Source organism: Aethalodelphis obliquidens, unplaced genomic scaffold, assembly GCF_003676395.1.
Source record: "Aethalodelphis obliquidens isolate GAN/ISIS:26980383/991018 unplaced genomic scaffold, ASM367639v1 scaffold57, whole genome shotgun sequence".
Taxonomy (NCBI): Eukaryota; Metazoa; Chordata; class Mammalia; order Artiodactyla; family Delphinidae; genus Aethalodelphis; species Aethalodelphis obliquidens.
This window is the reverse complement of record NW_020838001.1, coordinates 5,437,200-5,463,825: the sequence shown is the minus strand read 5'-3', so window position 1 is coordinate 5,463,825 and position 26,626 is coordinate 5,437,200. Positions and strand designations below refer to the sequence as shown.

General features: G+C 60.0%; 1 protein-coding gene across 3 annotated transcripts in view; it reads left to right on the top strand.

Annotated features, from left to right (window-relative positions):
• The first annotated feature begins 3,973 nt into the window (after window positions 1–3,973).
• The window catches only part of RBM38 (RNA binding motif protein 38), a 34,259-nt gene continuing 11,606 nt past the window's right edge, over window positions 3,974–26,626 (top strand). The window contains exons 1-4 of one of the 3 annotated variants that reach the window (XM_027086913.1): window positions 3,974–4,400; window positions 5,139–5,262; window positions 5,743–5,797; window positions 17,744–17,872. In XM_027086913.1, the coding sequence (XP_026942714.1) occupies window positions 4,164–4,400; window positions 5,139–5,262; window positions 5,743–5,797; window positions 17,744–17,747 (420 nt within the window). In that variant the 5' untranslated portion in view covers window positions 3,974–4,163 and the 3' untranslated portion in view covers window positions 17,748–17,872. The other 2 variants (XM_027086911.1, XM_027086912.1) reach the window with 2 other exon arrangements.

Below are 26,626 nucleotides of genomic sequence, written 5' to 3'. Positions count from 1 at the left end.
TGACCTCCCAACCCACCATGTGATGGACACCAAAGGAAGCAGGCACAAATGACCCCTGTCTAGCCATGCTGGCCCCTTCAGTAGAAATTATCAAATTGCATCTGCTTCATTTGGGAACGCTTTCAGTTGTCATCATGGAAAACCCAACTACAGTGGCTTAAACATGTTGGGATCTATTCTTCTTACCCAACAAGGAGCCTGGTTGTTGGCCTTGGTCTAGCCCAAGTTTTCTCAGTTTCAGCACTGCTGACATTTTGGGCTGGATAATTCTTTGTTGTGGGTGCTGTCCTGTGCAGTATAGAATCTTTAGCAGCTTCCCTGACCCCCACATTCTAGATGCCAGTAGCTTTCCTCCCTCAAGTTGTGACCACCAAAAATGTCTCCAGACATTTGCCAAATGTCCCCTGGGTTTAGTGGTATCAGGACTGGTGTCTGTGAGTCGCTTGCACTTTGCCTCAAGGTCGTAAGTCAGCTGCCACAGCTCCGAACATCCCAACCATGTTCAGAGCAGAAATAACAATAAGGGGCTGGTACCAGATACCATTGTTTCTTTGAGCAGAAGGCTGGAAGCCAAACAGATTTCTACTTGGTTCTCACTTCACTCGACCTCTCTGAGGTCTCACCTGCCCAGCCCTCAAAGCAGGGAGACAAGGCCTTCTCTAAAGGCTGTGGGAAGACAAAATGGGATCATGGATTGGCCATTTACTGCTCTGGGTGGCCTTGGGGGAGTCACTCTGAGCTTCAGTTCCCTCCCTCTTAAAACTGGGCTAATAGTACCTACCTGAGAAAAAAAGGTGTTTTGAGGTTAAATCACCTAATTACATATGTCACCCAGTTCAGGGCTGGGCTCAAAACAGGCACTAAAACAACTGACCTTTATTATTATCAGTGGTGTGGGAGGATTAGCCACTAAAAGTGCCTGGCACTCAAAGGTTATTCCGTTAGTGATGGTGGCTGGATCTCCTGCCTCTAAGCTTTTGCATTGTTACCTGTGCTGTTCCCTATGCGCCAATGGCTCTGGCTCTCACCACTTGCTCTCACCAATTCCCAGAGGCCTTACCTGACTCTAAAGAACACCTGTCACTTTTCTTTGCTCCCATCTCAGGACCCGCCTGGAAAAATTTTCTCCCATCTCAGGACCCGCCTGGAAAAATTTAAATGTAAATATAATATTCATTCATTCATTTTCTCTCCATTCCTCCTAGAATGTAAGCTCGTGTGTGTGTGTGTGTGTGTGTGTGTGTGTGTGTGTGTATGTGTGTGTGTGTGTACTGGGGGTGGGGGTACGTCATTAGTTTCCTACTTGCAGTCTTCCCGGGGTCTAGAACCCTGGCCTGGCACCTAATGGATCATTAATAAGGATGTGTTGGGTGAATTGCTAATTCTCAGGCAGAAGTTGGTGACACGTGGGCACGTGGGGCCACCCGACGGGCGGAGAGATTGGTGACGCAGAAACTTAAGGGCCGGAGAATGAACACGTGAAAGAACCGTAGCGGGCGCATCCGCCTTTTAAGAGACTGACGCCCCCTGCCCTCTTCCGGGCCGGGCGGGAGCGCGAGATGCACGCAACGAGCCTGCCCATCCCGGGGCGTTTCCCTTTTCTGACCCCGTGTCCCCGTCCCGGGCGCCAACCGCCAGGCTCGAGACCCTTCGGACCCCGCAGCGCCAGCACGTGCTCTGCAAACGCCCGCCAGCCGGCGCGCAGCCGCACTCACCGCGGCGCCCCTCCCTGCGCGGCCGCTCCGCCGGGAGGGGCGAGGTGGGCGGGGCGGGGCGGGGCGGGGCCGGTCCGGGCGGCTCTGGGACTTGTAGGCCTGGAGTCTCGCCGCCCGCGCCCCGCCTGCCCCCGCCCCTAGAAGCCCTGTCTGTCACGGAAGGGGAAACTGAGGCCCGCTGACTGGACCCAGTGTGCCCAAGATGGAGCGGCCGCACGGTGACCGCCTTCCCTGGCCCAAAAAGTGGAGGTCACACTTTCGCAAAGTTTTCCAAGGGCGCGCTGAGTGTCCCTTGTCTGGTCGAGAGCTCTCCTTGGCTTCTTCCTTCCATCGTGCATTCACTCAACAAACATTTCCCGGGGGCCCTCTGCTTGCCAGGCCGCACAGCTTGAGCAAACCATCCAAGGGCCCACCTCGCAGGGGAGAGAGACCTTAAACCCATGAATAGGTAACCAGGGCTTGGGGAGGTGAAAGTACACTGAAGGAAAAGAAGAGCAGAATAAAGGGCGAGCGATGAGGTCCAGCCCCGAGGCAGGAGTGGGCCTGGGGATTTGGAGGAAACTGGGAGCGACAAGACCAGGGAGAAATGAGGGGAGACTGAAAAGTGTGTCCCCGGAGTACTCGGGGTTCCATTCCCAGCGTGAGGGGGCTGGGGCGGGGGTTTGGGGGGAAGGAAGGTTCAGACCAATGGTTGCCGGGTGGCGCGCGGGGTCAGGGAGTCCAGGGGCTTGAGGCACAGCTGGTCTGGGCCTGGAATCAAACGCAGCCTGACAGAGAAGGTGCCTGATAAACACCTGAAAGACTAGTGAACGCTTCGCCTGCCTCCCTGTACCCCTCAGTCCGCCAGGAGCTGGGGTCACCAGGAGCGACCCCACTCAGAGCAGTGGTAACTTAAAAAAAAGCACAACCTAAAAGTTAAGAATTATGTTTTACTTGGCGGACTTTCTGCGGACTCGAACCCTTGAAGCAGCTCTCAGGGACTGCTCCAAAGAGGTCAGGGAGGAGCCAGGATATAGAGGAGTTTTTGCAACAAAAACCAAAACGTGGGAACATCAAAAGATCACTGTTAGTTAAAGAAAAACCAGACATCTCAAGTTAGCGAATTTAGCGCTTTTCTACGTATGCGAAGATGCAAGAGTCTGGGCTCATTGAAATCATTCCTTTGATGTGCACCTTAACCATCTAGGGCCAGTATCCTGTTTTGTTCCACCCCGAATCCCCTCAGGGTACACAGTTGGGGGTGGCTGCAGTGGCTGATGGCCGCAACATCTTTTGTTTACTGACATGGCAGGTGACATTTTTCGCCCACAGCAGAGTCCCGACTGCACAGGACATCACAATGCTGGTGCCTGGACATGTGGAGGGTTTGAGATCCTCAGGGCCTGGCTCTGCACGGCCGTGTGACCCACTGGTTGGGGGGGGTGCTGGTGCCAGGGCCTCGGGTTCAGTGCTCTTGTCAGACATGAAATTCCTAATAACTTTGGACAAGATGCCCTGACAATTCTGTAGCGGGTCCTGCTACAGAGACCCAGGGGTGGGCCTGTTTCTAGGGCTGGGGAAGGGAACAGAGGGAACAGGGCCACCCTCTGCTTGTTTTCCCCCAAGGATGGCCCATAGAGATGGAGGGATCCTTGGCACAGGGATGGACTTTTGAGGAGGCCAGAACTACTTCCCCTGTCCAGTCACCTTCTCAGAGGGGCCTCCGGGACCACTCTGGCCACTCCTGGATGGCAGCACCCTGATTTATTTCTTAATGGATAGTACATTGTATATTTACCTGTTTGTCTTGTTCATAGAAGCTCTGTGGGGTAGAGTGTGTTGCGTGCATTTCTGCATCCCCCACGCCCTGATAAATATTCGTCGAACGAATTATATTTACATATAAAAACAAAGGCTGTTTCACCTTTAATATGAGTTCCTGTACCGTAAGCTGCGCTGGGGAAACGATTCAGGCTCACTAAACATGGTCTGAATCGTTTACATCTCATTCGCTAGACGGTGCGCTCCTCGAGAGCAGGGGCCAGGAACCCAGTGAGCACGTATTCGTGCCCCCAAAACACCCGGATGCGCTCCCTACTCTTGTGCTCGCCCTGCCCCTGGGCTTCAGCAGGGCACGTGGGGCGTGGCGTGGCGGGGCCGGACTACGCCTCCCGGCGGCCCCCGCGCGCCCGGGCGGGGATGAGGGGGCGGGGCAGGACGCCAGGGGCGTGGCTTGGGTGGCCGGGGGCGGGGCCGACTACAAAGCCCGGGTGGGCGACGGGGCGCAGAGTTCCCGCAGCGCCGGCACGAACGCGACGCAGCGCAGTGCTGCGCGTAGAGCGGGAGCGACCCGCGAGTGGACGGGCCCGGCGGCTGGGCCGGCGCCCCCTGCTGCCCCGCTCGCTCCCCGCCGCCCCCAATGAGCGCAGCCTCACGCGGCCCGGGTCCGTAGGCGGCGGGGCGCCCCCCATGCTGCTGCAGCCCGCGCCGTGCGCCCCGAGCGCGGGCTTCCCGCGGCCCCCGGCCGCCCTCGGCGCCATGCACGGCTCGCAGAAGGACACCACGTTCACCAAGATCTTCGTGGGCGGCCTGCCCTACCACACCACCGACGCCTCGCTCAGGAAGTACTTCGAGGGCTTCGGGGACATCGAGGAGGCAGTGGTCATCACCGACCGCCAGACGGGGAAGTCCCGCGGCTACGGCTTCGTAAGTGGCCCCGCGGCCGGGCGCTCCCCGCCCCGCACTTATCGCGGCCGGGCCGCTGAGTCAGCCGGCGGGCGCACGCCAGCCCCGGGCGCCTCCCGCCGGCTCGGCACCTGCTGCCCCCTCTCGGGCTCCAGCCGGTCCTGCCCCCGCCCCCCAGGCCCCGTCTCCCTGCCCCCTCCCCACGCCCGGTTTAAAGGGAGAGCCGCTGTGTTCAGTTAGGTCTCCGAAGTTTGTGGAGAGGTTCTCGGCACTTGCTGGAGCAACAAGCGAGCGAGGAGCCGGGCTTCAGCCCCGGGCGCTCAGGAGCTCTGAAGCAACCCCATTTTATTTTCCAGCAGCTCCCTCAGAGACCCCAAACAACCTAAGTAAAAATGGGCCTGAAGACACCTCTTCTACTTCCTTTCTAACTAGGGTGTTCCTAAACTCCTCCCACGAGGAGGTTTGTCGTCCCCACTGGCCGGGACCCCTGCCTCCTTTCAGGGTGGCCGTGTCTTCCCTGGTGGTTGTTTCCGTCCTTGAGGGCAGTGTTTCCTAGCACTTGAACTCGGGGGAGGAGCCGGGGCCCAGGGGCAGCTTTGGGAGGGCCCCAGGCTGGGGTCAGAGGGGACTGGGCTGGACGCCTTGGGTAATGGGCACCCGGGGCGGGGGGAAACGAGGGCCCCGTGCCAGGGCTCTAGAGCCCTCTCTCCGTTCCCCCCGCCGGCAAGGGAAGCCCCTGATGCGTCTGTGCTCCTCCAGGTGACCATGGCTGACCGGGCGGCGGCTGAGAGGGCTTGCAAAGACCCTAACCCCAACATCGACGGCCGCAAGGCCAACGTGAACCTGGCCTATCTGGGCGCCAAGCCGCGGAGCCTTCAGACGGGTGAGAGCCCTGTTCTCCTTCCCTGGCACTTCTGGTTGCTATATTCAGCGTTGGTATCTGTCGGGTGAAAAGGCACCCGCCCGCCCCCCCGCTTCCCCCCCCCCCTTCCAGGGGTGGCAGTCGGCTGTCATGTGCTCCCAGAGAGCCATCTCAGAGCAGTCATCTCCCTGCTTGGAAGCTGAACCCCTTCCTCTGGCTGTGTGTGCCGGTGGGACAGGGCGAGGAGGGCGCGTCACCCGGTTGTCAGCTGTCCTCACCGGAGGGAGGAAGTTGGTCCCTGGGGCTGGAGGTTGGGAGGACCGACACCCAGAGGCTGCCGCCTCTCGGGTCCCTCGGCCTTCTTCGCCTGGGAGTTTCGGGGTTCATGTGGAGGTGGCCTGGGAGGGGAAAGGAAGCTGATTAATGCGTTGGGTTAGAGGTGGGTGGTTGTGAGGTGCTTTCCTGTGTCAGGCCGGGCCCCTAACTGGTCCCTCGTTTTAGGCTTTGCCATCGGCGTGCAGCAGCTGCACCCCACCTTGATCCAGCGGACTTACGGGTGAGTGGACAGGGCTGGCTGGGATGGGGGGCGGTAAACAGGCCTTGGAAGCCAGGCCGGGGGCTGTGGGCTTCCTGGGTCTTCTAGTGCAGGCGCCCATCGGTCTGAGGGAGCCTCTTACCCTGGGACCGCCGACCCCACGGTGGTCGGTTGCGCTGTCTGCAGCCACCTTTCTGCGTCCGAGAACTGATCTTTGCTCCAGCCTTTCAGAAGCGTGATTGTGTTTTGGGAGTGGGAGGGAGACAAGCTGGGAGAAGGGGGAGAAGGCAGGTTGCGTTTCTCTGTCCCCCAGAAAAGGCCGCACCACAGAGACATGGGAGCGTGAGCTCTGGAGCCTGTGGCCTGGGTTCAGATCCCGGTTTCTCCTCGCTGGGTGCGTGACCTCCGCTCACGCAGCCACCAGTGCCTCAGTTTCCTCACCTGTGATATGGGATGGTGACAGCACCTCTGAGTTCTGTGGGTGGAGGCCTGGCATGGGCCCCATGCAGCTTAGGTAAGTATGCTGGAAGGGTTTGCCGACTAGGAAGCAGGCCAGGCTCTTTGAAGGTGCCCCTCTGACCTGCTCCAGTGCCCGACAGATGGCGGCAGCAGGTCACTGCCAACCGGTCCAATGTTTGCGAAGCTGCAACAGGTGAGCCGGGATCAGGGCCAGATGTCCCCACCCGAGTGGGCCCGGCCTGTGGACGTTTCGTCTGATGTGCTGTAGAGCAGTGTGTCCCAGCCTCCTCCATCCGAAAAGGGCCTTCGTCGTTGTCTTTCTTTGTTTTTAAACGTTTAATAAGGTCTAGCAGCTGCTTGGGAAAGGACAGAAACTTTAGGAGCACAAAGGAGCCTGCCATGCCGGCTGACTTCCCAGCCCTGTGATTGATGCCGGCTGTGTGCCCCAGTGCAGGGAGTGTGCTGATGGGGATGGGGGTTTGTTCTGGGGGGGCAGATATAGAACAGGCAGCCCCTTTTAGAATGTTAGAACTTCTTAAGCTATCAGAGACTGAATTCCAGACCCTGCGTTTTGTGCTGAAAGTTGCAAGTGTGTATGCGTGTGTGTGTGTGAGCGTGTGTGTACCTGCCCCAGAGGCTTGGTTTAAGGGGCCACCTGGCTCACTGGGGCAGCGTGAACCAGGCACTGGTGCAGGTTGGGAGTTGGGCTTGGGTGGACTGGGCAGGTCAACCATGATTCGGGGCTGCTTACCCTGACAGGCAGCCTCTGTGGCAGCACAGTGGCCCCCACGTGAACTGGAGGAAGTGTGTGAGCCCAGGTCCCGGTCTGTTCTCCTGAGAGGAAGCCTGGAGGGCGGCAGGGAACAGGGGGTTCTGGTTTCCTTCTCGCCCTGGGATCTGCTTCTCCTATGTCTGCAGCCATCTTGGAAGGTGTTTGGGGACACCCCTGTCTTCCTGCCATCACCCAGGTTCTTCCTGTTTGGGTTCAGGCCATACGAGGAGGGTGTTCCTCACTTTCCACAGCCCTGGCTCTGTTCCCCAGGGCAGGGGCTGGGCCAGGGGCTGGCACGGAGATCCGGGCGTGAGCCTCGAGCACGTGCGGCTCTTTCCTGCTTGAGATGCGACCGTAGCTTCCCGCCCGAGCCTGGGCTCCCTTTTGATCTGTCACAACTGCCTCTGGGACTTGGTGAGCATCAGCACTTGGCCCCTGGAGCCTGCAGACCTGGGTTCAAACGCTGACCTTGTCACTTACCAGTTGGTCCATCTTGGCAAGAGATGTTCTCTTCTGAGCCTTCACTTTCCTCATCCGGAAAATGGGAATAATAACCACCTGAGGCAGTGCTGGCACATGGGGCCAGGGACTCCATGCCTGTCTGCCTTCTCTTCTGCCCTCGCGGCAGCTCTCTAAGGTTGGGACCGATATTACTCTTGCTTCTTAGGTGGGGAAACTGTGGCAAGAAAGGTTAAGAAGGTTAACAACCTGTCCAGGGTGGCTGAAGTGACAGGATTTGAACCCACGCGGGCTGGCTCTGGAACGCGTGCTCTCAACCGCTGCTCTCTGGGGCGGGCGGGTGGGAAGGGTGCTCCGACCATTTCCCTCGTGGTCCTCAGAGCACCACCCATGGCAGGGTGGTCAGGCATCGGTCACCGATTTTACTGCCATGTGCTCCCGACTGCAGGTGACAGCGTTTTGTAAGTGAATCTGCTGGCTGGCCATTTAATACCTGTGACGACGAAGAGGCTGCTGGCCCTATTTGTTGGTTACCAGGGGGGTGGAGACCCAAACAGGGACAAGGATCAGAGGGACAGTCCAGCTCTGCATTTCCAGCGGCCGGTGGACCGCAGCCTCTCAGAGCTGTGCCGCCTCCCGCCAGGCCTCGCTGAGACCCCGGGGGGCAGGAAGGGTGCCGGGCCGGGCTTTTGGGGTCAGCTGTCTCCTCCCAGCGCCCGCCCGCCTGGCTGGAGAGTTGGGCCGTCAGCGTCCCTTTTGATTTTGCAAACAACGGGCCTGGGCTCGGCCGGGCCTGACTCAGCGGTCGGCGGTGGTGGCTCTGGGTTGGCAGCAAGGCCCGGGCAGCCCAGAGTTTGCAAACCCGTTAACCCTCTCCTGCCCCGCGGAACTTTCCCCGACTTTCTGGCCCCGATTGTGTGCCTGGGACAGCTCTAAAGATTCCACAGCTTGCTTCTGGGCAAGGCCGCTGCGGAATCCTCATCTGGCTGGGTTGTAAATGTCAGCATGGAAAGAGTTGCCAAAGAACTTCTACACTCGCTGCTTTTTGCTTGGATTCCCTGCCCGCAGTTTTTCTTTTCTCCAAGAACGGGATTTTTCAGGACCTGACGCGACCGGGACACTTCCGTCATGTTACCTACGTGGGGCCGAGGGTTAGAGTTAGGGTTAGGGTTTGGAGAAGGCTTCTTTGGCAGGTGGCAGGTGGCTCGATCCCGGCGGGGGGGACTGCAGCCATAGACCCCCCAGCCGACCGGCCCTTTGCTGATGGGGTGGGACAGTCAGCAGACTGCAGGCACAGGTCCAGGCAGAGTGTTGGGTCTGGCTTGGACGGGGCCTCCCAGTATCAGGGCTGTCTGTCCAGGCCTGGGCCTGAGGCTTGTAGGAGCTGAGGTTTGTCCCAGGCCTGGCTGCACTGGGAGCCTCTCCTTGGGTTATTTCTGAAGGGCCAACTGCTTCTCCGGGCTCAGCTCCCCACCCCAGCTTCTTAAGGGTGCCTTGTTGTGGGCTCCACAGCCGTCCACCGCAAGCCGCCCCCCTCGGTGCTGGGTTGGGGCCAGTCTCTAGGTCCCAGATGGCAGAACAGGGTCCCGGGGCTGCTGGGTGTCAGGCAGGCGTCGTGCTGGAGCAAGGCCCCGGGCTCAAGGCCAGGCCCAGTCCCTTCTCTCTGGGCTCATCTCCCCGTCTGCGGGGTGGGGACTGTGTCGGTGCCACCTCCCAGGGCCCACTGGGGATGGGACCCTCTCCCCGGCACGTGCACACGCTGTTCTTCCTAGAGTTTCAGGGCCCCTACACCCTCTGTGTGAAGGGCCCCAGTGCCCAGATGGAGACCTGCTGCCCTTACTGTGACCAGGCTGTGGGTGTGTGCCTGCCCAGGGGGTCTGAGCAGAGTATCTGGGTCCCCAGGGCGGGAGAGGGGCCAGAGAGTGACAGGAAGATGTCACGGAGCACAGTGGGCTGGGCAGAAGGCCGAGAGCTGTTCCCAGAATCCTTCATTCATCCAGTATCTGTTGAGCGCCTGCTGGATACTTTGAATAAAAAAGGTGTGGTTGGTTCTCCATCTCGCTTTCTGGCGGGGAAGCCAGACCATTAGACATCCACGTGGGCACCCGAGGGCCGAGGTGGTGACGGGGACAGCTGGACAGGGCAGCTGGCCGGCAGAGGGCCTCGTGGCCTGGGACAGGCCTGTGTCGAGATTGTAACGGTGGGTGGGTGACTGTGCGTGCGATACAGAATCATGGACTTACACCCGAGGACACCCCTGAGCTGGTGGAATCCGAGCCAGGCCCGGAGCCGAGCTCAGAGCGACGGTCCGGCGTGCGCCTCCTGGGTTTGGTAGCATGTTGGGTTATGAGACGTCACCTCTGGGGACCCCACGGGAGGGCCCTTGGGGCCTCTCTCTGCTGTGTTTGTGCTTTCCGGAGAGTCTCTCGTGATTTCATGATACGAAGTAAATAAAGCCGGGGGGAGTCGCAGCGCCTGAACAGGGGGCCTGCGCCTTGGAGGTGTGGCAGGAAGTGAGGTCAGAGCCGGAGGGTATGGGGGCAGAGAGGAAGCTGGTGCCCTCCCGGGTGGCATCACGTGGCTTGTTTTTACTTTCAGGGTGTCTGGGGTGGCCCTGCCCCTCCCCAGCCCGTCGCTTCCTGTTTGGCACTCGCTGGAGCGAGGAGTGGGCCGGCGCGTGGCCCTCCCTGGCGGGCGGCCCGCGCACACCTGTTGTTTGTCCCCGTCTGCTTGTAACAGACACTGGCCTCAGGGGCGGTTCTCGGGCTTCTGTCCAAGGATGAGCTCTTTGCCGGCCCCAGTGGCCCTAGCAGGAGGGGCCCCCGTACCGAGGCCTCGTCAGGAAGCCTCTGGTCGAAGGGAGAGGCCTGACCACTCGCAGGCTGATGTGGGTGTCTCACTTGGCCTCACGGGTGTGTCCCAGAGCAGGGATCCGGGTGGGGGGGCGCCCAAGTGGGCGGGGCCGCCCCTTCTCACTGCAGCGGGAGGAGGCTGTGTAAGGAGCCTGGAAGCCCCGCGACTTGTCCGTGTGACCCTTTGTTCTCACGACGAGTTTTCGTCCTTGAGCCTCAGTTTCCCCATCTGCCATGTGGACGTGATGCGTGCCCTGCAGCGTGCTGACGGGGGGCGGGGTGCATCTGGATCATTCTCCTGACCCCTCCCACGTGGCTGAAAGGAGGAAGCTGTGCTTTCGTTCAGCCAGATTGTGGCAGGTTGGGGACTTCGTGGAGACGGAGGGAGCCCTGGCCCTGCTCGTGATTACGGAGCTTCCTTTGGCAGAGCGGTGGCGGCTCGGGTGGCGACAGGCGCTCTGCGGGGAGAGGGGCAGCTGGGCAGGGGAGGCTGGTGTGAGTGGTGGGAGATTGGCGGGATCAGAGGCCCAGCAGGGTGGCCTCAGCTCACGTCGGGCCTCGGTGGCCCAGGGGAGCATTTGGATTTGCCTGAGTGCTGGGGGGCCACTGTGGGCCCTGAGCAGATGAGGGCCAGGTCACTTGTGTCTTATAGCGTCTCTTCAGCTGCTGGGTAGGCCTGAACCACCGAGGCCAGGGTCGGGGCGCCACTAGGGGACCTCGCAGTGATCCAGTCCACGCGCGAGGCCGTGGTGGCCGCCCGGGAGTCAGGAGCTGTGGGGTTCTGAGCACATTTAAAGAACGTGTGAAAGAAAGTCTGAGAAGATTCCAGAACTTTGGGCCTGAGCTAATGGTGGGTCAGTTGGCCTTGGCAGTGAGGGGAGGCTGCAGTTTGGGGGAAAGAGCGGGCGTCTGGGTTTGGACAGGTTCCGGTGGAGATGCCGGGCCAGGGTCTGGCACTGCCCCGTGGGAGATGTGTTTTACCTGCTTTGTGGTCCGACGGCCCCAGGGAACCTGGATGTCCCCCCTCCGGAGAGCCCTGGGAGGCCCCTCCCTGGCCCGAGGATCCTGAGTTGTGCCCCAGCGGCCGCCGGCTTCTCCGAGCCCTCAGGCCGAACCTCCAGAGAGCAGAGAAAGTGAAATGGGCTCATTTGCCTTTTTTATTTCTATTTTGGGGATAGCTGTGCATTCACAAAATGAGTGCTTGGGGCTGCAGCTGATGTCTTTCCGCTGACAGTTTTGCTCTGAGTGTGTGGGCGGCGTGCCCGTCTGTCTCCCAGGCGCCGGCTCCCTCGGCCCCCTCACCTGCCCCAGCGTCCCCGGACGCTCCTGCGCAGACCCCAAGACCTCTGCCTTCAGGGCTCCAGGGGAGGCTCTGTTGGACTCTGTAGCACCCTCAGTTTACCCATGGGGAAACGCGGCCAGAGAGGGCCGATAGACTTGGACAGGCACGGCCAGGACCCAGACTCGGTCCTCGCCCGCCGCCCTGGTCTCCATCGGCCGAGGTAGCTGGCTGGCTCCTGGCTGTGTGCCGCTTGCCCTGGGTGCGTGGGTCTGGGCAGAGATCTCGGCCATCACCCTTTCAGCAGGGGGTGCTCAGCCTGAGCGTGTACCCCCCCCAGGATGGTCTGACCTTTTTTTGTGTGTGTGTGTGTGTGGCGGTATGCGGGCCTCTCACTGTTGTGGCCTCTCCCGTAGCGGAGCGCAGGCTCAGTGGCCATGGCTCATGGGCCCAGCTGCTCCGCGGCATGTGGGATCTTCCTAGACGAGGGCACGAGCCCGCATCCCCCGCATCGGCAGGCAGACTCTCAACCACTGCGCCACCAGGGAAGCTCTGGTCTGGCCTTTTGAACCTGGCTGGCTGCAGCCCTCTTCCCAATCTGGGGGTTTGGGGGTTTGCTTTGCCCAGGCCCTGGGCATCGGGTCAACTGACTTTTAGGTTCTGACCCCAAACCTGACCGTCCTGCTAGCTGGTTTGCTTTTCCCTCCAGGGCCCCGGGCTACCTTCCATGGGGCTGGGCTGGGTGGGGGCTGATCTTGCCCTCCCTCAGGCTCGAGGAGGGGGTCTCTGGGGTGTGGAGAGGGGGCAGTCCCGGCCCCTGGGTCGAGGCCGAGGCTGGCAGGTGAAGAGCCAGACTTGAACTGAGGCTGCGAGTTCTGCTTCCCCAGGGTCCCCGGCTGTGCCGGCCGGGCTACTTCCTCTGCCTCCCCAGGGCCGAGACTCCCGGCCCAGGAAGCGGCAGCAGCCCCGGAGGGGCCCCTTTGCCACTGCGTGCCCGCAGGGCCCTTGGCATTTGGCAGGGGTTGGCTAGGCGCTTGGGACCCAGCTGTCCAGGCCAGGTTCCCGCCCTCGTGGGGCTTGCATTCTCGTGGGGAAGACAGCGGCACAGAAGATGGATGACAGGGTAGTCTGGGGTTGTAGGAAGGAAGTAAGGCTGGTGGGGGGCGTGGTCGGGAAAGGCCTCTGAGGAGGTGAGGTTTGAGCTGTGGGAAGGAGCCTGCCAGCAGCGGGAGCAGCAGGTGCAAAGGCCCTGTGCTCGGAGAAGCAGCTGCAGTCTGGGGGACGGAAAGGAGCTCTGGGAGGCCGGAGTGGGGACAGTGGGCTGGAGGTAAGCTGGGGAGGTAGGCTGAGGGAGGCCCTGGGGGGTGGGGAGCAGTCAGGGTTTGGCTCTGGGCAAAGGGGAGGCCCCTGTGGGGACGTGCCTGAGTGGCATGGTCTCCCGGACTGTTTTTAAGATGACCCCTGGCCTCAGAGTAGGGGGCTGCGCAGCAGGCCTGCCAGGTCTGGGTGGCATGCAGGCTTGCTGCTGGGGGATGGGGGGGAACGGGGGGAATTGGGGGACTGGGGGTGGGGTGGGGTGGACGTGGGCAGGGGAGTCCCCGAGGACAGAGCGTGCCAGGCCTGTGCCCTTTTCAGAGGCCTGCAGAGCAAGCACACGGAGGCCGGCAGCACCCTGACCTTTCTGGGGAGTAGGTGGGGCGCTGAGGAACCCGCTGGACGCGCACCCTGTTCCCCGGTGCCAGGCGCGTGAGACCTCCCCCGTTGCGGTGTGTGGGCCTGGGAAGGGGGCGCAGGGGCTGTGCTCAGATGGGGCCAGCCGGTGGTTTGGCTGGGGTTTCCTTTTCATCGAAGAGTCCAGTGGGTTCCCGTCGAGGGGCGGTGTGTGTGCACCAGCTCAGTCCCTTGGTCCCTGCCTGGCCTCTTCCCAGCCCTCTGCATGGGTGTCAGGGGTCGTGACAATGGTATTTGCCTTTTTCTTTGCAGTTTACAGCAGGGTCTCGACCTTACCGTGATGCTGGAGGGTTCTTCGTGGTCGGCGGGGGGTGGGGGGGGCATCCTGTGCACTGTTGGTGGTGTCCCTGGCCTCCACCCGCTGGCTGCCACTGGCACCCCCCAACCCCCAGTGTGACACCAGGAATGTCCCAGACGCAGCTGAGTGTTCCCTGGGGGCAGAGCCGCCGTGGCTGAGAAATGCTGTTCTGGTGGAGGGTCTCGGTTCTCAAGCCCTGACGTCAGCCTCTGCCAGACCCGTTTTACAGATGGGAAAACTGAGACTCACAGAAGCTCTGTAACTTCAGCGCAGAGCTGAGGGCCCCGGTCCCCTTCCTGGGGGTGGAGGGGGAGCTTCGCAGCTTCCTCCCACCTTGACTCAGCAGTGCTTAACCCAGTGGCAGAACCCACGCCAGCCGTTGTCTCCCTGGCCGTGTGACTGCTAGTGCCTCGGCCTCTCTGAGCCTTGGTTTCCCTCTCTGGGAAATAGGGTAACAGCAGCACCTATTTTATGGCTGTGAAATGCTTCATAAGTCATCTTGGGCTTTTCCCAAACAGAGTGAGGAACGGGGAGAGGGTGCTTGAGGGAAACAGGGGAACAAATACAGACACGCAGTGTCCCCGCAGGCCAGGAAGCAAGGGAGTCCCCCTTCCTGTCACCCTGAAGCTTATTCGCCCACACTGTGTCTGAGCGTCCCCCAGCAGGGCAGCTCTGTGGTGGCCAGAGCAGAGCTTAGTCCTGACGACGCTGAGTGTCAGAAACCTGGTAAACGTGACAGCTGCCTTGGCTAGCAGCCTTGAGGCAGGTGTGGCCAGAAACCTGTCATTTCAGAGCCCCGGGTCCTTCTGCCGTGGGGACAGCATGTGCCTGGTCCAGGTAGTGGTTCTGCAGTGTCGGTGTGTGTCCGAATCTCCGGGGGCCTGTCAGATGCAGGTTCCCGGACCCCATCTGACTTGGCAGTCTGCGGGGATCCACGTTTTTAACAAATGCTGTGTGAAGCAGTGGTGCGCCTGCCCGTGTTGGGAGAAGTTCTGGGCTCAAAGCTTCCGTAGCTTCCCACTAAGGAATGTTCTAGGGTTCCGGGAGCCGCGTGGGGCTCACGTGGTGGGGGCATTGATGATGCCCAGGACAGCACAGTGGGCAGCGCACCAAGACGTGCTCCATCGTGTCTCCACTGGCTCCTTTTCAGAGAGACATCCGGGCGACCGGGGCCCCTTCCCTTTCTCGGAGGGGTCTGTGCCCACCGGCTGTTGGTCAGCACTGCTTGTCCAGCCCCTCCCGTGGCCTGGCCCTGGGCGAGGCACCACCTGCTCACGTGAGGTCCAGTGGGGGAGATGGGCCAGGAGCTCGGGCTCTGAGCGCTGCCCCCTCCTCCGAGAAGCCTCCCCCGACCACTCCCAGCTCTGGCTCACGGGTTGGTGTGTTCGTTGCCTCTGGAATCCAAGCGCTGAGAGGCCAGGGGCTGGGTCGTCTGCTCACTGCTGCCTCCTTGCCCAGAGCACACGCGCAGGCACGTGAGAAGGCTGGTTGCAGCCTGGGAGGCCAAGGCGGGATTCGAACCCAGGCCCTGCTCTGTTCAGGGCTCTTGTTCCCACCAGGGAGGCAGGAGGGGGTGGGCAGCAGAAACTCCTAATAGGGCGGAGAGGGAGAGTGGGAGCCATGGCCTGGGCGCAGGGTTCCTGGCCAAAGCTGCCTGGCTTCCTGACAAGCAGCAGTGTGTGGCCTTGGCGACCATAGGAGTGCTGCCACCCAGGAGGGCAGACGACGGGGAGGCGGGGACCCAGTGTAGGCACTCCCTGGCCGCGGGGAGCTGCGGCCCCTCCGGGACAGGCCAGGTGTGCCCAGCCTCTCACCCCCGGGGGTTTGCTGCTGGATCCATGGGGCTGTGGTGCCCGTCGCCACCCCAGCTCTTTCCTCGCTGAGTCATTCACCCCTCGCTCAGGATTTGCCCCTTGTATTTGTGCGTTTGTTGTGGTAAGGCACGCGTAATCTCAAATCTGCTGGTCTAGGGCATGAAATATATTCACACAGTCGTGCGGTCATCACCACTGTCTGATTCAGAACTTTGTCGTCGCCCGGAGGGAGGCCCGTAGCACTCACTCCCCTCCCCTGCTTTCCGAAGCCCCTGCAGTGTAACCACTTTCTTCCTGGGTTTGCTTTTCTGGAGATGTCACGTGAAGGGAATCACTCAGTCTGTGGCCTTCTGTGTCTGGCCTCTTTTGCTCAGCATCGTGTCCTCAAGGTCCATCTGCACAGTGGCGTGTGTCAGTGCGTTATTCTTTTTTATGGTGGAATCCTCCTTCTTGGCGTGGGTACGCGGCAGTCTGGAAATCCATTCATCAGTGCATGGGTGCTGGGTGGGTGCTTGCTTTTCCTTTTTGGCTCTTGTGAGTAGTGCTTCTCATTCGCCTTTGTGCCTGTGAATCCATTTGCCTTTTAGAGATGCTCGGACCCACATGCAACCCTGACACAGCCTCCTTCCAGGCCTTTTCTTTGCGTTCAGAACATTGCCCCACATAAAGTTGCCCTCAGTCAGCTCTTGGACCCATAAAAATGGCAGCTCCATGCAATTCCACCTCACCCGTCCTCAGCACGGATATAAATACACATTTGATTTTTTTTAGCGTGAACATTATCACCATTCAGTATAAATATCACAGTTTTGCATAAACAGTATCTCTGTTCTGCGGCTTGGCTTTCTCTCCCGGCAGCGTGGAGGGGAGCGGCTTGGGGCTGAGCGTGGACCTCGTCCTGCTGCCACGTGGGGCGGTCTGGGGACACTGGACGCTGCTCCGTCCCTGTGGACGACACTCGGGTTTCTCTGCTTTTTCGCCGTTCCCAGGGGTGCCACCGGGACCCATTGAGCCCCTGTGCTTATTCGGGAGGGAGGGCTGCTGGATGCCGAGGGGCCTGGCAGGGGCAGGGAGCCCAGCTTCCAGGGCCCAGCTTTCTGTCCACTTGCTCTCCCAGAGCTGCCCCAGTTTCTGCCCCTGCCAGGCCTGCGGGAGCACCGGGAGGGGACGGTTCCCTTTTTCTTTCAAAGCAGCTTCTCTTCGGAATGGAAGGGGGGCAGACCAGGGGTCCGGGGCCTGTCTCACAGGTGTGGAAGGACGCTGGGGCGGACCCCAGGTGTGTAACCACACCAGCCCCATCCCGTGTGACTTGTGCGGGCCCGAGAGGAGGAGGAGGGGCTGATGCTGGAGGCCACGGCTTCTGCCCCGCCGAGGCTGCCCTGGGGCCCGACGCTGGCTGCAGAGCGGGCACCTGCTGGTACTGCCTTCCCGATCCTCAGTTTCTCTGTCTGCGGCGTGTTGGGTTGCCCCTACAGTGGAGGGCTGCACGCACGGAGCCCGCGGTGGGCATCCTGCAGGGAGGGACGAGTGCGGGGTGCAGCTCTCAGCTCCCAGGCTGATGCCCGGGGGGCCATGGGCGAGGCACCTCCAAGACCAGTTTTTCTGTTGTAAAATGAGATGGTTACCTGAAGGCCAACCTGGGGGAAGTTTCAGCCAGTTACTGCATGTGAGGCGTGGCCGCCGGCCTGCTGAGCCTTGTCCCTGAGGCTGTGGCCATCATCTTTTTTTCGCAGCACCGTCATTGCGGTTTTGCGGTTACACTTGTACGACATCGTTGTCTTCATTCACTCAGCAAGTGAGCCCCTGCCTGGGCCAGGGTCTGTGTTGTCAGTTCATGGGTGGCTGACATTGTAGTCAGGGCAGACAGATGTGGTGAACAAGTAAACTGTGTAGGGTGTCACTGCAGGGAGTGGCACATGCTGGGAAGATGAACCCAGGGAAGTGGGGGGACAGGACTGGCTTCATGGACATGTGACCTGGGTGATCACACAGGGACCTGTGCTCAGAAGGGCTTGTGCTGGATTTGATGCTGAAATTGTTCATCGTTTTTAAACTCCCCACCCCTGCCCCCAAATCATGTTGTGTTGCTCCTGTGAGGGATGTGTGGTGTTTGGGGTGTAGGGTGGGATGGGGGAGGCTGCCTGGAGGGGTTCACGGAGGAGACATTTGAGTGCAGACTTGAAAAAGGGAGGTGGGAGCCCTGTGGGTCTCTGGGGAAAGTGCTGTGCAGGTTGTGGGCATGGCCAGTGCAAAGGCCCTGTGGTAGGAGCACCATTATTGTTGTAATTGCACCCATTTTACAGATGAGGAAGTAGAGATGCTGGAGGGGGGACACGGCATCACCCGGCTCTTCCGGCACCTCCACTCCACCCAAGCCAGCTGTGTTGCCCCGCTCTGTCGCCCGACCCTGACCCTGATCCTCTCTGCTTGGCCCCACAGGCTGACCCCCCACTACATCTACCCACAAGCCATCGTCCAGCCCAGCGTGGTGATCCCGGCGGCCCCAGTCCCGTCACTGTCCTCGCCCTACATTGAGTACACACCGGCCAGCCCGGCCTACACCCAGTACCCACCGGCCACCTACGACCAGTACCCGTATGCCGCCTCGCCCGCCACAGCCGCCAGCTTTGTGAGCTATGGCTACCCGGCCGCCGTGCCCCAGGCCCTCTCAGCCGCGGCCCCCGCGGGCACTGCCTTTGTGCAGTACCAGCCTCAGCAGCTGCAGCCTGACAGGATGCAGTGAGGGCCATTTCTGCCCCTGCAACTGCAGCACCATCACCACGCGCTGGGCGAGTGCCAGCTGAGCCCAGGGGTGCACACCGCACCTGTGCCTCGGGAGACCCTGCGGGACCCCGCCTGCAACCCGGGTGGCCCAGAGACCACTTCTCTTTACACCCAGGACCGTCGCGCCTTGAGGGAGGACTTTGAGAGAAAAGAGTGACCGAGAGCCATTTGAAGATCAGCCTGAATGTCGCACACGCACTGTCCCCATCCTCCCGCACCCCTGGAGCCCATGGGCGGTCCCCCCAGCATCCTGTGGGGCCTTCTAGACCCTCCACAGACCCCAGCGGCCCTCTGGGGTGAGCAGAGACTTTGTCCCGCTCAGAGAGGCCTTGCTCCAGGGAAGCCCAGGATCGCGACGTGTGTGGACTGTTGTTGCTCTGTCTGCACAGCTGTGAACCGTGCACGGGGCGGATCACCGGCCCCCTGAATTCCCATTTTCTAAATGCTGGCCCCGGGGCGCTCCCTCTCCCCCCGGCCCCCAGACACCCAGGTGCGGCAGGGCCACCAGTGACCAGCGACGGGGCAGCTGGCCGTGGTCCTTTACGTCGAAGCACTGCGACTTTTTTTTCTTATCATCATTGTTTTGCTACTAAGATGATTCAGAATTTCAGTCTATTTTTTCAGCAGAGACTCTCACCACCAAGAATCCAAAACCTGTTTTTGACTTTGAAAGACTCGCTTTTGTCGATGGCTCTACACCCGAGGAGCCAGTGATAGTATTTCTGTGATAAGGTGTCTGCTGGCCCGGGTGCCTGAGCCCCTCAGAGGGTGGGCGTCTCCAGACAGTAAGTTGTCTTAAGCTTGTCCCCCTCCCTGCGGCCGTGACGGGGTTGCGGGCCGAGGGGCTGGACCGCAGCGTCCTGGCTGGCAGGGTGGAGGCTCAGAGTGCCCCCCGCGGTGTCGCCTGCTGTGTATGTACCAGCCCAAGCAGCTGCGGGATTGAGCTGAGACACATCTGCTTGCCTTAGGGGTTCGGGGACTGGGGAGGTGACAGTTTCCACAGCCCGCGATGGGGCTCCTGGAGGGGGAGGGGAGAGTGAGATGAGGGGACAGGCCCGAGGGGGTTGGGGCGTGCGGGCCGCTCCTGCAGACCTACCTCAGGGAAGTGGGAGGCCTCGGGGCTGCTGCACACGGGCAGGCGCTTCCCTGCACGCCAGGGCAGAGTCAAGGCCCAGAAAGCAAAGTAGCTCAGATTCTAATAATATTTTTATTAGAATGTTCTGATTATAAAAATAAAACTTGTTTTCTTTAAAGAAAAAGTGGGTCTGTAGTTTTTCCCTCGAAGTGGGCGCCTCTGAGCCCCATAGGCACCGGGTTCAGTCTCTGATGTGCTCAGAGCAGGGCCCTGGGGGCAGAGGCTGGGCGGCTCCTTGGAGAAGGCAGGGCACTGCTGGCAGAACCCGGGCAGGAGCTGCTGAGAAGGCATAGGAGCAGGTGTCCAGGCCCCCTGCCCTCAGGTTGCTGGCAGCCGGGCGCGGCGCAAGTCAGGAAGGGACGTCTGGGTGTGCGGGAGAGGGGCTCCATCCCGGGATGGTCCCAGCCTCTCCCACCATCCATCTGGCCCCGACTCAGCACTGAGGGAATCACGGGGGCCTCCTGGAGGGGGTGTGAAAGCTGGAGAGGAGGTTCATTCACTCATTGCCTCACTTTCTCCCTCATTCATTCATTCTAAGAAGTGGCGTGTGCCAGGTCACATGCAAAGCACTGGGGATAGTCATAAAACACAGTCCTGCCCACTGGGTTTATAACGTACTGGGGGCACACAGCAAGCATGCAGACTAGTGGGGGAGATGCAGCGAAGGCAGATGGGGCAATTTCGTATACTGGTCAGGACCGGGGGTGACGGAGAATGAGCGGGTTCTAGGCAGGAGGAACAGCAGGTGCAAAGGCCCTGGGACAAGGAGGCCAGTGTGGCTGGAGAGGCACAGTGAGGGGAAAGTCAGTGGGAGGTGAGCTTCGGGGGTGATGGGGATGGGGCGGCAGCAGAGACCCGGTGGACGGATGTGCTGTGAACGCAGTCTGGGGAGCGGGGGTAGCAATGCACAGACACGGCCTGGCCAGCGCAGCACAGTGTGGTCGATGCCATGGGGGAGGGGAGGACTGCACAGGGGCGAGGGGCCATCGGGGGGGCTCCTGGTGATCTGGGGGAGTGGAGTGGGTGCTCCTGGTGGGGAGGCCAGTGTGGGCAGAGCTCGGAGGTTGCGGCTTGGCCTCCTTTGGGATGGTCGCTCTCCAGACACCAGGCTTGTCCTCCCCGCGACCACCGCCCCAATCCTGCAGAGTGGAGCTCGGCCTCACAACGCAACATGTGCATCTGTCCCGCCTCCCACGTTCACCTACCACGCACAGCGGGTGAGCCGGGCTCCCTCCGGTCACTCTGAACCCCTCCCTCACCCTCACAGCCGACTCCTGCTAAGCCTGTCTCACATCTGCCCCCCTCCTCCCCTCCTTGCCCCCTCCCCTGTTTCCAGCCCCAGTCCAGGACCATCCCCTCTCTCCTGGACCCTTGCAGTGGCCCCTTCACGGCTTCTGCCCCATCCTTCTTCAGTCCACACTCCACATGCAGGTAGAGGGTCCTGCTGAACATGCAGCTAGAGGGTCACGGCTCCTCCAGCTCCCCTCTGGCTCCCCATCATCCTTGAGGAAAAAGCCAAAGCTGTCACTGTGGTCTGTGAGGCCCCTGCCCACACTGGGCACAGCTCACCCACCACAGGACCTTTGCACCTGCTGTTGAATCCTCCAGCTTTTACCTGCCGGCCTCCTTCAGCTCTCAACACGGAAGTGTCTTTGTCCCAGCGGCCTTCTCCGACCCCAGTCTCGGTCCAGGCAGTTGAACTGTGTCTCCCTTCATCTGCGTCCTCACCTGTCTCTGTCCCACCCCCTTTAGAACACCGATGCCAGGGGGGCAGGGGCTGTCTGCCTTGTGTCCCCCACACCTAGTGCTGTGCCAGGCACAGCAGCGAAGCTGAGGCCTGCCAGCACTCAGAACTTGATTGTGGCGGGGACACCAGCGGGAGTTTTGGGACCATCCACCCCAGCTGGAGTGTGCTGGGCAGATCTGAGGCTGGGGCCAGGGAAAGGGGGGCGGGCAGAGGTCAGAGCTGCTGCAGGGAATGGGGCGGAGGAGATGCATGGGGAGCACAGCACCTGCACGGAGCTGGGCAGCTGGGTCTGACCCCAGAGTCCAGTGACAACTCCACATGGTCAGCCCTTGGCTGTGAAGTGAGATGGGTCACCCCGATTCGGGAGGTGGCTGGGGGTGACCGGGAGCCACCTTCTTTGTCCTAGCGTCCCTGTGGGATCTCCTCGGGCCTTTTCCAATCCCTTTGATTCTGAGATTTGCAAATTCCCCCTTTCTGTAGTCCAGGCCTCCAGCCTCTGCCCAGGGAAGGGTCAGGGTTCCTAGGGTCAAGTCAGGTGGGATCCTGCCAGGCAGGGTCCCCTTTTCTTACCTGGAACCGCTGATGCCCCTCCCTGCCTGCCCCTGCCACCTGCCCATCTCCCTCCGGCTGGGTCTTAGTTTGCAAACACTGGCAAGGGGTCAGGGAGGTCAACATGGGGCTCCCAGCTCAGAGGAGACATTGCTGCAGCTGATAAGGGCTGTGGGGCCATGGAGAGAGTTGCAGGTGCTGCCAGGGTTATCGGGAGGGCCACTTGCGGCCAGCCCGTTTCCTGTCACTATCGGCCAGTGGCAGCCTCTGGGACAGACTTCGAGGACTCAAAAACATCCTCCTGGAGCCCGGGATTGAGGGCTCTGGACGGTGGCAAACCCAGGAGGGACAGAGCTTGCAGAGTCAGGGCACTGAGTGCAGAGCAGGGGCGAGCTGAGGGCGGCAGGGCCGAGGTCTGTGCCCGTGGGGGATGTGGTGACTATGATTATACATGATGATGGTGAGCACTGCTGGCAACGTCCGAGGTGCAGACGCGGCTCAGGCGCTGTGCAAGCGCTTTTCACGGACGGTTGGTGACCCACGAGGTGAACGCTCAGAGTGGCCCCCTTGCACAGATAGGGAAACTGAGACACGGGAGTGGGGCCGCCACTGCCCAGGCCCCTGAGGAGTGGCGGTGGAAGGTGCTCTGCCGTGGAGCTGAAGGGCGTGGGCCTGACCCGCGGCCCTGGTCCCCCCCAGGCCAGCAGGGTGAGCTCGGCCAGGCCTCCACCTCCCTGAGCCTCGCTGGGAATGGGGCCATGACCGTCCTCTGAGGCCGGGGCTCTGTCCCTTCTCCGCTGCGTCCCCAGCAGACAGTGTAGTGAGAGTGGCCCCAGTGATTGGTTCAGGGATAGGCATATGACCCAGTCTGGGTCAGTGAGTCAGTCCTCCTGGATTTCTGCTGGCACTCCTGGGGGAAGGAAGCTGTCTTTCTGCTGGGGAAGCCAATCTGGGAGCAGATAAGCCTGGAGCTGCTGGGGTGAGGGGTAGGGTGTGTGTGGGGGTGGGGTTGGGAGGTGGGACTATTTGTGCTCATGGAGGGACTGTCTGAGAAGGAAGCCAGAACTAGGGAAAGTAGAGCTGAGGAGTGAAGATAGGGTCTTAGTGACATCTTTGGGGCCCCTTGATCCAGCTATGCCTGAGTTAGACACTGGACTTTTCCATTACAAGAGCTAATAAATTTCCTTTTTCACTTAAGCCTATTTAATTTTTTTTTTCTGTTCCTTGCAATCAAGACTCTGAATATATACAATCTCAAAGGGGCTGCATTACTTAAAAAATTAGGCTGAGTGACATACAATTAAAAAAATCAAAATAACTGGTTTTTAGCAAGTTACAAGTTTTTTTTTTTTTCTCATGTAAAAGAAGTCTGAAGCAGAAGGTCCAGTGTTTAAATGAGAGCTCCAGTCATCAGAATCAGGTTCCTTCTAACTTCCCATGGCACTATTTTAGTGCATGGTTTACTTTCTCAAGACCATCTCGTAGAACAAGATGGCTACCAGAACTCCAGCCATCGCGTCTGAGTTCCAGGCAGCAGAAGGAAGCAGGAGGAAAGTGAAGGAATACCTCAAGCTGGGAATTTCCAAGGAGACTTCTCAGAAATTACACATTCCTCTTCCATTTCACTGGCCAGAACTTAGGCACATGGCCACACCTAACTGTTGGGGGGGGTGGTAATGCAGGGGTTTAGCTGAGCATATAGCTGGAGTATAGAAAGCCTTTGGTTACTAAGGAGGAAGGTGGGAATGTCCATCATGCAGTTTCTGTCTCAGACTCTCGCAGCACTTAGCTGTGAGTGCAGGATACTAATGTCTCATTCAAAGGGGCTTTGTGGAGACTGTTACTGACTCAGTCTCTCTTTCGACCTTCACACCAGCGAGGTGAGCTGGGTCTGTCATCATTATGTCCATTTCCCACATGGAGAAATCGGGGCTCAGAGTGCTCACAGAATTTGCCTGGGGTCACCTGGCTCCCCAGGGGCAGTTCTGAGATGGCAGCTGAAGCTTCTCCCTCATGGTGTGTTCAGGTCTGGTGAACAGTCATCACGGGGCATGTCACCCTTGCGCAGGACTTGCAGCCCGAGGTGCTTTCACATTTAGGGTCCTCGAGTGGGGTGCTGGGTCTGCTGCTGCCAGGGGGGAACCGCGTGATGTTTTCCGGTGTACTGGCTCTTCTCCTCCTAGTCAGAACCCTCCCACAAGGAGTGGGCTAATAGTCCCATTTTACAGAGGGGAAGACTGGGGCTCAGAGGGGCTACGTGGCTGAACGTAGCTGGTCCAGGCTTGGGTTTGTCTGTCTGACTCCAAAGCCTGTGTTGTTGGCTCTGTGGCCTCCGGGAGCTTGAGGTGGAACATCTTGGCCTGGGCTCCCACCCCTCCCCTCCGCCCTGCACGCCGCCTCCAGGCAAGCAGACCCCATCGGGCCAACATGGTGCAGTGCCAAGGGCCGGATGTTTGGGCACCTCTGGCTCTGTCTCTGGGCAATAACTGGGTCGTGGTTACATCACCTGCACATGGGGTAATCCCCACAGTCGCCCTCCCTGGGCCAACACTGGGATGAAAGGGGGTGACTTAGGCAAAGTGCTCAGTGATAGCCCCCTGTGGGGTGGGCGCCCAGCTCCTGGAGCCCCCAACCCCCATGCCAGTGGGAAAGCTGAGCAAGCAGTGGAGGGTGGAGGTGAGAAAACCACCCTAATTCCTGTGAAAGCTGCCGGCTGCCTCTCAGAGTCCCGCCTGTGGATGAAGGACCCTGTGTTTCCAGTCAAATGAGGCAGCTCCCACCTTGTGTTACCCTCAGCTCTGGAACTAAGGCTGTCCTCAGAGTCCCAGAACTCATGAAAACTGACATTCATTAAATACTTCCTATGTCTGTTCTTTCTCTGAACCCTCCCAGCAACCCGTGGGAGGTTGACTGTGCCCAGCTCCCAGATGGCAAAACCAAGGCTGGGGAGATTCAGCTGCTTGCCCAGGGCTAGAGAGCTGGTGTGGCTGAGCCAGGATTTGTACACAAGAATCCTGAATCAGGAGGGCACATGCTGCCCTTCCCAGAGGGCTGGGCTCTGGCCTCCCCATCCCCGCCCCGTTCTCCTCTCCTTCGTCACCGCCCCCCACCCCCAGCATGTCCCTGCCCTGACTGCTGAGTCACACTTGTGCTTGTCCCCAGAGATGTAAACCCTGAACCAGACTCCCCCTAGGTTTGGGGACCATCCAGATACAGCGAGAGTAACAGGGGCAGCTGTCCGGCGTGCCCTGGGGCTGGGTGTCTGCACAGGGCATGGTGTGGGGTGGGCACCTGGCCCTCCAGATACCTCCTGGGCCTCCTGCTGGGGCTGATAAGTGCACGGCCTTGCTTATCAGCCCTGTCTGCTCACCCCAAGCCTTGTGTACACATCGGGGTGCCCAGCAGCCTGGAGATCAAGGATGGGGCAACCCCACCCCCTGAAGCCCAGCCCACCAGACATCTGAACCTGGTGCACTAAAGGCAACCCAAGAGTTCCTGGTGCCTCCTGCTGGCTTCTTGGCCCCGTGATAGGGATATTTTTAGGGAAATTAAAGTTTTTTAAAAAATAAATTATAACATTAGAACTGTTGGGGAAAAATTCCAAAATAAAGGAAATTTATTAAAATAATCTACACACGTGTATAAAAACGGGAGGAAGGAAATAGACTAGATGTTAATGGTACTAGGACTACAGGAGAGTTTTACTTTTTTCTTAACACGGTTCTGTACGATTTACAACTGAGCAAGAAAAATTGGAGAATGAAGTTTGGCACTTGGTTGACGTTACATCTGTGTGCACGTACCCCGAATACTAACAGGGTGGGGTGCCCGCCGGCTTGCCTGTGTTGCTCTTCTGCATGTTTCTGATGAGCCAGAGCTGGGTGGGGTCCACAGCTGTCCTTGCCTCCACCCGCCTCTTGCCTATGGGGACCCACTCGATCTCCTAAAAAGGTAACTCAGAGCACGCTGTTCCCTGGCATAGAAGCCCCTGTGGCTCCCCACTGGCCTGGAAGGAAACCTCAGTTCCTTGCCATGGCTCAACTGGCCCTGCCACCTCTCACATGCCTTTCTCAAGAGCCACTCTCCCGCCAGGTGTCCTGTGCCAGGTCCTTTCTGTCCCTCAGCCTGGGTCCAAAAGTCACCAAGTCTCAGCTCAGATGTCATCCCCGCTCCCCACCTGCTAGACGCCTTCCCAGACCTTCTTGTCGAAGCTCTTGCCTCTACCCTGCCCCCCATCCTTGTTCTCTCTGATTTTTCTTTTGGGGCAGTGGTCTCTCTTTCTGTCGCCATCATCTGGGACAAGAGCCTGGACCTGGCCTCAGAGCGTCATTGGAATGAGGCTGGGCGGCCTCTTGCTCCCCCCTCTTCCTACTTGGGGCTGACCGGGTCCTCTGGGCTGCGTTCTCCCGACAACCCCACTCCTGCCTGACCCGAGGCCTCCCACCATCCCTGCCCACCAGTGCTCAGCACGCCCAGGACTGCCCACCCCTGTGCGGCGTGGACCTGGGCTCTGTCCCGCTGGCATACACGAGCTCTCCTGACCCAGGGAGAGGCGAGCATCGCAGGAGTCTGCTTGGGCCCAGGATGAGGGAAGGACTTGTGGAAAAGGCCATAATCCTGAGTCTGGAGCTGTGGTTTCATGGGTCTCCAGGGTCACAGGGGGTGTGGGACCGCCGTGTTCCTCCTCGTGGGGAAGGAAGGACAGAGAATCCTGCACTTCCTGAGCACCTAGCTTCTGCCAGGCCCTGCGCCCGCCACTCAGCTGTGTCAGCTCCCAGCAACCCCGTGCAAGATGCATGTACACTGTCCCCATTTTGCAGATGCAGAAACTGAGGCTGAAAGTAGTTAGGGAGCTGGCAGAGCTGGGGCCCAAACCCCGGAGGGTCTGACACCAAAGCCCGCCCCCCCAACCTGCTGCCGGCTTCTCCTCTGGAGGGAATGGCAACATGAAATACGGTGCAGCCGTGAAGA